General features: G+C 33.0%; 1 protein-coding gene across 1 annotated transcript in view; it reads right to left on the bottom strand.

Moving 5' to 3' along the window:
- Nucleotides 1-11667, bottom strand: part of LOC148623944 (vacuolar protein sorting-associated protein 54-like) — a 36146-nt gene extending 24479 nt beyond the window's left edge. Inside the window, exons 1-8 of the mRNA XM_088566261.1 lie at nucleotides 11286-11667; nucleotides 10247-10527; nucleotides 9863-9938; nucleotides 8351-8385; nucleotides 6068-6205; nucleotides 5462-5604; nucleotides 4549-4648; nucleotides 1087-1229 (exon numbers count right to left, since the gene is read on the bottom strand). Coding sequence (XP_088422387.1) covers nucleotides 1087-1229; nucleotides 4549-4648; nucleotides 5462-5604; nucleotides 6068-6205; nucleotides 8351-8385; nucleotides 9863-9938; nucleotides 10247-10527; nucleotides 11286-11538 — 1169 coding nt within the window. The 5' untranslated portion in view covers nucleotides 11539-11667. The remainder of the gene's footprint in view (nucleotides 1-1086; nucleotides 1230-4548; nucleotides 4649-5461; nucleotides 5605-6067; nucleotides 6206-8350; nucleotides 8386-9862; nucleotides 9939-10246; nucleotides 10528-11285) is intronic.
- Nucleotides 11668-12719: the final 1052 nt, after the last annotated feature.

Raw genomic sequence — 12719 nt, 5'->3', positions numbered from 1 at the left:
TTAACAACATACTGATTGTAATTTAATATATGTGCTGACTAAAATTATGTGTTCATTATGCAAATGCATTGTCATCATTTAATTAAGTCACCAAAAAAAGTCTCTCCCCTTAATTACTGATTTGTTTTTACTCAATACATGTCATCACCAGTTTTATTAACTTTTAGAGATTGACAGGTATAAATAACTGATTTATGACAGGTATAAATAAATGATTTACAAAAATGTCCGATACATTTCATTCTACATTCAATCTTACTTCACGGTATATATATCTTATTGGACTCACCGTACATTTATGAAAATATTTAACAATAAGATGCACATGATGCTGTGCTAAGGATACCACAAAGATTCCAAATATTATCTAGTTCATAAAACTGAAGAATGGCTTCCAGCAGAAAAAAAATCAATAACATGCCTGGTCCTAAGTTATCTCCTAATACTTGTAGGTGCATAAATATCTTCAATATATGCATTAACACAAAGCAAGTCAAAAAAACTATAGTGTGGGTTACAAATTACCTAAAGTAGGTAAGTGCTGAAAAATGCATAGGCTAAATTCAGCAGGTAAAATTCTTATTATGATTTATCAAACTTGCCAATAACATGAGCTGAAAAATCTTAAATATGGATACAAATACTGTGAAGTTTGAATACTTTACTAGTTACAGATTACTCAAAGTAAATAAACCCTAACTAAGCATGATGGATAGGTGGACAGACCAAAGATGGATGAACAATGAGCAGAGTCAAAGGGTGACTTGACCTGCTTTCACCATTGGTGACACAGACGTAAGGACATAACACTGGATCATGATTACATAGCATAAGTACTGTCAAAATAGAGTAGAAGTGGGGTAACATAAAAACAACAGGTGATGTACAACTCATCATATCAAAGCTATGTACTGATTAAGAAATAATTCTGTCATGTTGAAAATGAGAAAATGCAATCTTTAATGTTTTTGGACAATTACACATCAACATGTCACAAGCAAGTCTTTGCAAATATTCAGTGAACACAAATGCTTAATTACAAGATCTAGAAGCAAAGCAATATACAAGAAATTCTTAATAACCTACCTAAAGCTATGTACACCAGCAAGCTCTTGACAAAGAACTTCTTGTGTTGTGGATATAAGGTCTAATGCACCAACAAATTCATTGGTAGATAGTAACAACTGTATTGTAGGCTGAGTCTGATGTACTGTTGCCATCATCTTCAACTGTGTACAGAAAATAAGCAAGTCTTTAAATTATTCAATTTGGGATATCTGCATTTTTAGAATGCTGTACCTCAACTACAGATGATATTAAACATACAACATTTGTGAGGTAACAGCAAAACATTTACAAGGTCCTGTAAATACAAAGAAAAAATGGCAAGCAGGAGGGCCCAGTTTCATAAAAATTCTCAACTTGACGTTTTCTTCAGATCCATTCTCAATGCAAAGTCAACCAATCAAGTTTGCTTCACATTGAATGTTTGAGGAAAAACTCAAGGATTTGAAGAATTTTTCTAAGAAGCCAGGCCTAAATTGGCCTACTCAACACAAATTTGATTTTAAAGTGAGAAAAAGAGTCAAATTTTGGTGAAATTTGGTGGAGTCTCATTGGAGAATTTGGAAAAATTTCTCATAGATGTCTAAGATTTCTCTGTCTAGCACACTTAGCAGTGTTAGGTTCTTTTAAAATAGCTTTCCTGCTATTGCACTTAGAGAATTAAGCACCCCATGCAAAACACCAAAATGTATGTACAAGTATTAAGGCAATATCTTCCAAGTCTCCCTTACTTAACAATGAAAAGGTTAGGACTAAATATCGTGTGATGCAAATATGTAATAAGTATTACCCTCATAGCACTTTAATTTTAGTCATCAATTTTTGCAGTTTGTCAAAAAATCATTTTTTTGGAATTTCATTAGAACATTAAAAGTTTTTTTTTAAATGTAATTGTACATTTCACTGGGAATTTGAATTCAAGTTTGACCACACTATGATAACCACAAAAAACTAGTACCCCCCACACTATGATAACCACAAAAAACCAGTACCCCCCCACACTATGATAACCACAAAAAACTAGTACCCCCCACACTATGATAACCACAAAAAACTAGTACCCCACAAAAATGTTCTCTCACAGTATTATATTTTCTCTAAAAAAAAACCCCTAATTCTAACAAAAGGGTCCGGAAATTTTGACAGCCCATGCCGGTCATTTTATCAAACTTCAGCAGACGTTTGTGTCAGTCTTTCACATGTTCAGATCGAAAATAAACTTAAAAAAAACTTTTTTATGTAGTTATTTTAAGATAAATATTGGAATTTGTGTTATTTCATCACATACTCTGCCTTTTTTTTCAAAATATCAGAACGAGTAAACGAGTTTGATTTTGACCACACTTGGACTTTTTAACATGTAAACAAAACACTGTATCTCTCGAACTTTTTCATCAAATCAGCAAACAGCCGAAAACTTCCGAGTGGTGAACAAAACATGCTGATTATTTATAAAAAAAAATTGCGAATACATTTTGTATATTGATTTAAAAGGTCCGTTAACTGTGTTGAAAAAAATCCAATCGATAAATTAATAATTACAATCTACGACCAATTTGTGGTCTCAGTACCATGTGCTTCCGTTTCCTCTGAAAGATCGGTGGGAAAATGATGGACTTCATAATCTTTTTCTTAATAAATCAAGTAATAAATGAAATTCTCCGAGTCACTTTAATTAATTTGTAAACACAATGGGGCTGCATGTGTACCGTTAATTCAATTATACAATCAACTAACCAGTTACAGGTAAATCACAGACACAGGTGGCTGCACGTCGGCTAAAATTGACACACATCTGACAATTAATTTCCAATAAACAATTAGGAGACAGAATGTTTATACCCTAACAAAACCACGCAGACTGTAATTTATAAGGGTTCTTTTATGTCTGAAATTGGAAATTGGTCGTTGGTCATTTGTAAAATTTGTCGGTCGATGACTGGCATTTTTGACCATTTCCGGGCCCTTGTTCTAATGTGACGTCTTCATGTCGTCAAACAGTATATGTTGGCACCTGTGTACTTTCTCTTCTCTTTCCCTGTTGCTTAAAGACATAGCACTCACTTGAAAAGGTTTACTCGATGATTTAAAGGCTGAGAGGTTATCTAATTGAAATCAATTATATAAATACACACATGCGATGAGATAAATATACAAATTTAATCCAACTTCCACATGGGGGAGGTTAAACAGAACAGCCGTTATTTTGGCTACGCCTAGGGAAATTTTTGTCACAAAAATTACCATATTTGTCATATTAGAAAAGAAAATAATTCCTTCCAGAGGTAGATTTGTACTCATTTTAACATGGGTTTGGCATTTATATCCTCAATTAACTCAATTAAATTATCCTCAATTAAATAATCAAATGTAAATGCCGTACTCATATTAAACTGAGTACAAATCTACCCCTCCATGAATTACTTCTTGCACAGTGAGGAATGAATGAAAAAGGTAAATGGTGAACACTGAATGTACAGATATAATTTTATGAATAATTGTCTGTCAGCAGAAATGCACATGACAAACCTGGGAATTTAAAAATTTATAGATAAAATGTTTCCATAAACCATCGGTGGGTGTTTCTAGAAAAGCAGAGGACGCTTACACTACCAGTGCACCTGGTCCATGCTCCCAGTTTTAAGTGGAGTCTGAATGATTGCTTGATTATTGGGGTTTAGCACCCGAGCAGCAATATTTCAGCTATATTCAGGCGATGAACATGAAAGGGATGATAAAATGAACATGAAATGATGATGATGAAATGAAAAAAAGGATGGGTCACAAGGATAATAGGGTCGACAAATTTTGATTGCCACAAGATAAAAGGGAGGAATGGGTAGGGTCTACAAATTTTGATTGCCACAAGATAAAAGGGAGGAATGGGTAGGGTCGACAATTTAGCCTTCTGTGACGGAGTGCAAAGGTTCCTACTCCTATTGAATACCACAGAAGGGTTCTTCAACATGTGAGGAACGTGGAATCTTTCCCAACACGGTGCACCACTATGGTTTGCAGTCAGGTTTTTCGTATTATAGCCTGACAACCCCAGCATGTAACACACCAGGGGTACCCCATTCCACCACTTGGAGCACACATCCCAGCTGCTCTGTGGACAGAGTGCCTAGCCCCTGGCTAGGTTTCTGAGCACTATTTAGTCGCCTTTTATGACAAGCTTAGTGCTGCTGCAGGCCTATTCTTTTGACACCCAGACCTGCACAGGATAAAGTGGAGTCCGAGTTGCTAATTTGCTTTTGTTACTTTGTATGTATGATTTTAGTTACTTTGTGTTCTTTGTTGTGTACGTCTGTTTTCCATGTCTGGTCTTTATCCCTGGATTACATTCTTTTGATTTCCTCTACAACCTTGGTTCCCTTGATTACTCTATCCATCGATATCTATCAACATCAACTATGGTTCAAACTTCAGCTGAGAGCTAATAACTTTTCTTACCACTTATTGTTAAAGTGATAAAACTCCTACCTTTTGGTACAAAGATAAATGGTTTTTCATGGTTTGTGATAACTGCAGTATCTTGAGAGATCCTTTAGCTAGTACTTCATCTATCTGTTGAACTTTGTGTCTTTAGAAAAGAAAGAAAAAAAAAATTGGTGAAAACTTTATCGTTGGTGTCAATTTCATAACAAAGAAATTTGACATTTGAAACATTTCGATTTCAATGATAACAACTACAACCAAAGAAGTTTTTAATAGTGTTCATAAATACCGTGACAATCATCATTAAGAATGTTATTTGCCCTTGAATTCAACTCATCATTTCTGAAAATTTTTGTGAAAAGCACAAATGGCCAACAATCCTATAATAATAACAATAATAATAATAATAATAATAATGCCAATACACAAACAAGTGTATTGTCAAAAATACAGCCTGTAGGCATTAGGGAAGGCAGAAAATGTGAGGCTACAATACACCAGTATTGTTTCTATAATGCAATTCAAAAATAAAATGTGTTTTTAAACATAAGTAAAAGTTAACTTAAATAATTTTATCCTCTTGTGTGCCAGGTAGTTTAGCATAAATATAGCGGTTAACTTACATCACTTTGACACCTTGTACTTGTGTTATAAGATGATGATCATAGGATAATTAGATCTTTTGTTGAACAAGTTAAGTTGGAAAGATTGAAGATGGCTTTAAAATCCTTATCATTAATATTGTTTTCCATTATAAGCCAACCTACACAAAAAATTACTGAACAATGTAACACTGCAATTAGACAGGCAAAAAAAACCCCACAAACCAAACCAGAACAGTAGTTATTTCAGTGTATCTTAGATATGGATATAACATTACCTTGATTTAAACAAAGTTATGCAATTAATATCTTACATGTGTAATTGTTACTTTTATACTTTTGTTTATTCTAAGTACCTGAGTTGTTTTATTGACTGGCAAGTTTTCATCATATTTTCTTGTAACTTGTCATGAGATGACATGGCTTGGAAGAATGCATCAGATTTAGTTGAAATCTGTCTAGCTATGTGTACTTCAATAATATCTAGGTAATGACTGAGCTGAAATTAGATTGTAATAATACATGTGTATAATCTACACCCTTTTTGTAAGAGTTTTGTGAGAGGTGTGAATATACAAATATACAACATTTTCCTTATTTATTATTATATAATAGTATTTCTGACAATCATTTGTCTCGGAGGTAAATAGTCTGGAAAATTTCATTCCACAAATTTAATGCATGTAGCATAGATGTAGAAGACTTTTGTTAATGATCCATTGACTTCAAATTCAGAATTTACAATTGTAATTTGCCATTGTCTACTAAAGTGGTTTTTTTTTTGTTTTTAAATATAAATAAATTAAATTTCCTCAAAATATGAAAACATTATTTCAATTGCAACAAAATCTAATCTTCCACAATTAATTCTGAAATTATAGTGTTCAGTATTTCTTTCCTGTTACCATAAAATTAACAAAAATATATGGTACATGTATTAAGATTAATATGAAAATAATAACTTTTTCCTGCAGTAGTTTAGATGACTGATGACCAGGTGAACTAGATGAGGATTTCTTTGAACTTTCTATCATCGACCATGGAAATACTGAATTGAAGGTGTCCAGTTGTTCTAAATCAAAGTTCTGTAACAGGTACAACTGAAAATAAAGAAAAATATAAAACATCATATTTTCAAAACATAGGGCATCTAATGGAACATAAAATGAAACTATGTCATGTTGCAAAAGATTTTTGGGGATAAAAAAAAAACTTGGAAATGGCCATGTAACTTTTGTGTAAATAATCCAATCAAACAGGAATTCAAACTTGATATGTATTTCACGATAAAAACTTATATTCATTTATCATTCATAACTTTGAAATGGCTACTCCCATACACTGTCAACTTCATCAAGTATAGGCAGTCACTGAAGCTACTACTCCCATATACTTTGACAACTTCATCAAATATGGCCAGTTTTGAAGTATCAAATTCAGTATTGAAGGTACCACTCTTATATAATGTCAACTTTATTATGGCCAGTTATTCAATGATTCTCAGAAAACTGAAGAGAACGATTAATGTTATTGTTATGTGTTATTATGCAAGTCATGAATATCAAAACTGATCTGTTAAATGTTCATGAAAATTAAATTGAAAAAAAAAAAATAATCTCCTTTTTTTAAACTAATCAATCACTCTTCAAAATTAGGGAAGTTGAATCTCCTGTGCCTTTTGGCACCACCATGATCAGTTGAGCTGTGACATCAAGAAGTCAGTTTGTAAAGTGAAAGTAAAAAGGTAATTGATTATGATGCCCAAAGAAAGTGCATATTCTGGACTTTTTCTTTATAATTTCAATCCAAATTAAAACAGAAGAAGAGATTGAGGCACAACATGTAAGCAAATGTTAGGAAACATTGACAAATGATGGTATTTGCAGCTATAAGACTAGTATTTCTGAGGAAAATCTAATGGCTACTTCCGAAGAAAGTTTGTGCTGCCTATGAACACTCTGAATATTTTTCTTTTATCATTTGTGTAATAATAAGCTTGACAGCATGTTTTGATGATTAGGAAAACAGGATTGTAGAAATATTTATGGAATATTCTTTCTTTATATCAATATGCAGTATCTGTATCAGTACCAAATTGACTTAATGACGTCACGAGCTAATCGGAAGCTATCGGTAAAAATCATTAAAGTCTGTGTATGATCAACACTATCAATGCCTTCAGATAGAAGATTTTTGGAATATGGCTATTCACATATATCTCAAACATTTTGAACTTTGCATAGCCTTGTGCATTTTACAAAAGTGTGTTTTGCACTGAAGGTTATTTTTTTTGTTACATGTGTATGATTTTTCATAAAAGCCTAACTTACTGCAAAAGTGGTCTTTCCTTTTAATTAAACACATAATTTTGAATGAGTGTTGTACACTTCAACAAGCATTCTTTGGGACCATTTTTTGGTTCTTCATGGCTATCCATGCTTTTTAAAAACATTAACAACAATGTTCTATAGTTTGTATTAATACATCTTATTCTGGGGGATGACAACGGATATCTGACGACATATTCATCAGATACCACCCATGTCCTACTATTGAAAATTAATGGAAAATGCTTACAAAAATAAAGTGGGATTGGAAAAAGAAAGATATTTCATACTGAAAACTAACGATCTTTCCTTCAACTAGGGAATATGTGTTGACAGGACACAGATAAATCCCAGCATTTGTGATGTATCGTAGACAGTATATTCATATGCACTGCACAATCCACCATGCTGAATCTCCATAACAAATTTCAAGAATTTTATATTTAAGATGACAAAATCCACAACCATAAAATTCAGATAGACTGATAAACAGGAAATGGACAATTGTTTGAGATGATGATATCTATTGTACTAAATCTGCATACCAAAGTTCATGTAATTCATATAATTCCATCGAACGGTTTCAAGATTTTAGCAGACTAAAAATTTACAAAATGCATTGCTGGGTCCAGCTTATTTCAACTAGTTGGGGCAAGTATGGACACACCATTCTGAACTTGATACAGCTCTGAATTTTGATTATGATTAGATATTTGACACAGGGTAAGAACAAAGTCTAAACCTCCCAATTCATTCCAAACTTACCTTTGAGGGTAAGGCACTTGTGGTACAAATGCAAAGGAATTCATCCCTTTTACTCAAACTAATATCCAGAAGTAAAAAAAATCAAAACAGAAAGCATGCTACTTTATCCATACTTATCAAGTAAACTATACATTATTTAAAAAGAATGCTTACCTTTGGAATTTCTTGCAATTCTGTTCGACTTTTTTCTGGATAATAAGAATAATTATTGTTAAACATGTATTATAATATATAAAAAAAATTATTACCTAGGTACCAAGTTATTGCCATTATTAGTAAATTTTACTTGAAAACCCCTCACAAATGCACACAAGCAAAATAATTAAAATTCAAACACAATGTCATATATATTTGTTTTAATTTTGTACTTCATGGTTATAACAACATATACAGTTAATGTGTATATCTGGCATAAGGATTACACTTGTTAATATTAAAAAGTTATGACCAAACTTTACAACGATCTGGACAAGAAAAATGAGAACTTGAATTCATGCCCTAGCTTAATCATAAATATCTATTACCTGTTAATAGGATGCTAAGATAAATCTACATGAATCATTTCTATAAATGGTTTCATGGTTTTAGAAAATTTTACAGATGTACAAATAAACTATATTCAAACTGACATCTCTTAACAAAAAGTGCATACAGATCAAGACAAAGTTTCCCAGAAGTATAATCCATCTTTCTGCAGCTTCATACAAAATAGCAAATCATTTAAGGAATGACTGTTATATTGTTTTGGTCTATGAGGAAATAACCTCAATCATGTGATGCACACTGAATAACCTGCGTGGCAAATTATTTTCGAGTTAGCACCATGGGCAATGAGGTTATTTTTAAATTTTAGTATCAAGATTCAACTAGTAAATCATTCTAAAAGGTTGATGACGTCAGTCACATTACAAAATTTGGTCTATGAGATGATGAACTAAACCTTTTATCCAAACAGAAAGCTGTTACTTCTGAAATTAAATTATTCTTTAATAAAAAGGTTTCTAAGTTTAAGCACATAAACAATTATAAGATAGACACAATTTGCCTCCACTACCTAACATATAAAGTTTTTGTCAATAACAGTAATCAACACCTATGTTAAGAATCCAATAATGTTGAAAAAACTGACTTATTCCATCACATATTAATCACATTTGTTAACTTAGATGTTCTTATATATACTTGTGAAGTCATGTTTCTAGACTAGGTGACTTACTTAACCAGCAAAGCTATCTTTCTCAACTAGGAAACTTATCCAACTGATAAATGCATGTTTCTAAATTTAATTGGTGAAGGTAAATTTTTACACTAGGCAGCTTATTTAACAGGTGCAGATGTACTTCAGAACTGGGAGACTTATCTAACAGGTCATGATGTGTTTCTACATTAGGGGACTTATCCAACAGGTGAAGATGTCTTTCTACACTGGGAGACTTATCTAACAGTTGAAGATGTCTTTCTACACTGGGAGACTTATTTAACAGGTGAAGATGTGTTTCTGCACTAGGGGTAACAGGTAAATGTGTGTTTCTACACTAGCAGACTTATCTAACAAGTGAAGATGTGTTTCTACACTAGGAGACTTAACTAACAGGTGAAGATGTACTTCTACACTAGGGGACTTATCTAACAGGTGAAGATGTACTTCTACACTAGGAGACTTACCTAACTGGTGAAGATAAGTTTCTCCACTAGGAGATTCTGAAGAATTGCTTGTACTCCTTATGTACTTTTTGTACCTCTGTTCATAAAAAAAAATGAAATATTTAGATTTTAACAGTGAGCTTCTACAACAATCTGTTGTAATACATTTCAAAGTAGACTACATGTATGTATAGCAGGCTAAAATATTAATGAAATTCTAAGGATTCCTATTAAAAATAATTCTGGATAACAACAATGAGTTTGTGCTATAAATCAAACACTATATGTATCTTTATTCACTAGTGCTTAATAATTGTGCAAGGCTTATATCATTTATAATAAGTAAAACTTTTATAAGTGTTATGAACATTAAGATATATCAAGAATTACAGAGAAAACACTTGCTTTTGAAATTCTATGTTTGTACTTCTCAAAATATTTTCTACTTATGTCAGGAACATGCTGAGATTGTGAAATATGTGAATGCTCATAAAAATCTTGGCCCCATGTTTTGGTAAAGAAGTCAGTCTCTCTTTTGGTCCTGTTAGGGTCATTCAAAGCAGCTGGTAAATTAACTGTAGCATTGTAAACAGTCCACTTCAGTTGATCTTGAACCACTGATGGGATGTTGTCAGCACTGGAGGCAGGTAGTGACTGTTCACTTGAGATGGAACTTCTACCATGCCCTAAAATTAAACTTGACAGGTTTAGTGTACATGCAAGATTTTTTTAATCCACACATGGTTAAAACTTGGCAATAAATTTACACCAATATCTTTATACATCATAGAAATAATAAAGATGATTAAAAATGTGTGATACTATATAAACAGCATTACATGTGACAAGATAAGACTGAGTACATGCATAAGACAATTTCATCTGAATTCAATTGTGAGTTTTTACAATTTCTTATGTGATGTGCCCTGTAAAATTGTGACTAAAATGGAATTAATTATTTGTCAGAATTGTCTCTCTTAATGGACTGAACATTAATGCATGTTTGCCCATTTCATGTAAAACTGTAGCCAACTGCATCTATCACTAAAAATTATGATGGACTATTCTGCATGAATACTTAACATATTTTAGAACATAAAGATTATAGAGGGTCAGACATGGATGAAATTCATGTCATGCTCTCATAAGGAATTAAATGTATAAATGAAAATTACACATGTAAGGACCTGGCATACAAAAATGTAATACTGGCCCCACAGATTTTATCATCAATTAACTTCTGCAAATATCCTTACTGTATATCCAAAGTACAGGTAGTGCTATTTCAAATCAGATAATTGTCTGAGGATATGATGTTATTCCTATTGGTACATGAATATTGTACATAAAATAATTAAGTTAAAAGCAACTTTGACATACAGACATGTATATGTAAAAAACTAAACTTGACATGTATTTTTTGTAACATTTTTATGGAACCTACAGCTGATTTGCTTCCCAGCATGGTCTCTGATGATGTGATTTTCATAGTCCATGTCACTGACCCCTTCTAATGGCAATGAAGGGCAGATGTTATTTGCCCCATATCGGCAAACAAAAGAGCCGCCTTCTTTTGTACAGTGAGTCTGCCGAAGATGCCGACAAAAATCCTTTGAAGATTTGAAATCTATGGAGCATAAGTTACAGCGTTTCCAGGGCGTAATTTGGACAACCCTAGGATCAGCTAAGGTGCTCATTTTATAAACCTGATCATGTTCGTTATTTGGTAAAAATCATGACTTGGTTGACTTTGGTAAAAAGGAAAAAAGGTAAGCTGTCAAATTCAGAATAGGATAAGATGCGTTGATGCACTTCCGGTGTGAATAAATCCTTACCCAATAACGGACAGTTTAGCAGAGACCCCAAAGCATGCCAGTTAAAAGAAAACTACAACGTACCTTTTCAAAATGGACCACTTACAATAATTATTTATATAATATAAGAAGATAAAGCGGTTCTATAGGATTTAAAAATGGTTCGACAGCTCGTTTGACAGCAATATTCCTGAACGATTTTATGACTGCTAATTCGAGTGGGGGCTACGCACAACGTTCACGAGCGTTCACCAGGGTACCGGAAATTCACGACTGTACAGGTGAAACGAACAAAATATTTCGCTTCAGGCGTAAAACCACTTTTAAAAGTCCCATCACTTTCTATGTTGAATCAAGCAATTTTCAAGATCACCATCTTTTTCGAAAAAAATTGTTAAAATGAACTTTAATCCTTTAAAGACTCTCGCATAAAATTTGCAGCATACATTTAATGACTTCTAAGAAAGAACGGTAAAGTGAAAGTAGACAGGTACTAAAAATACTCCTTTCCTTTTGGAAATTTGACAAATCAATGGGCTTAAGATCTAGACTGACAAATTATTCTCTACATCAGAGTTCATGTTGATTTTTGAAAATGGACGTTCTTCATGCCTGTGATCGAATAATGCTTTCCCTCCACAATTAACGGCATCTTTCAAAGATTTATGATTGTAATCCTAAAACAACAACCATTTTCGAACCTTTTTAATACCTATATTGCCTTTGATAACTTCACATTCTAATAGCAATATTTCGGTTTTCGTAAACAGCCCCGGTTCAATCGAATGTGACGCCAACAACGTACGAAACGTCTATGTACTCAAATTTTCAGTCTGTCCTTCTCAATTACAAGTATAACTTTTGATGTGCTTGAGTGTGCTCTATGACTGATACAGGGCCGGATCCAGACATTATGAAAAGCAGGGGTGCCAGTCGAGGTTTCTCAGAAAAAATGGGTCCTAGGACATTATTTGCCATTTTTTTGTCAACTTTACACACAAAAATGACAAATTGTCCAATAAAATGGTGGCTGCCAACCCCCTGCACTCCGTCTGGATCCGCCA

Source organism: Perna viridis, chromosome 2 (assembly GCF_037379345.1).
Source record: "Perna viridis isolate PV_CMFRI_1.1 ecotype Kerala chromosome 2, ASM3737934v1, whole genome shotgun sequence".
NCBI lineage: Eukaryota > Metazoa > Mollusca > Bivalvia > Mytilida > Mytilidae > Perna > Perna viridis.
The sequence above is the reverse complement of the archived record's forward strand: the minus strand, read 5'-3'. Positions and strand labels throughout refer to the sequence as shown.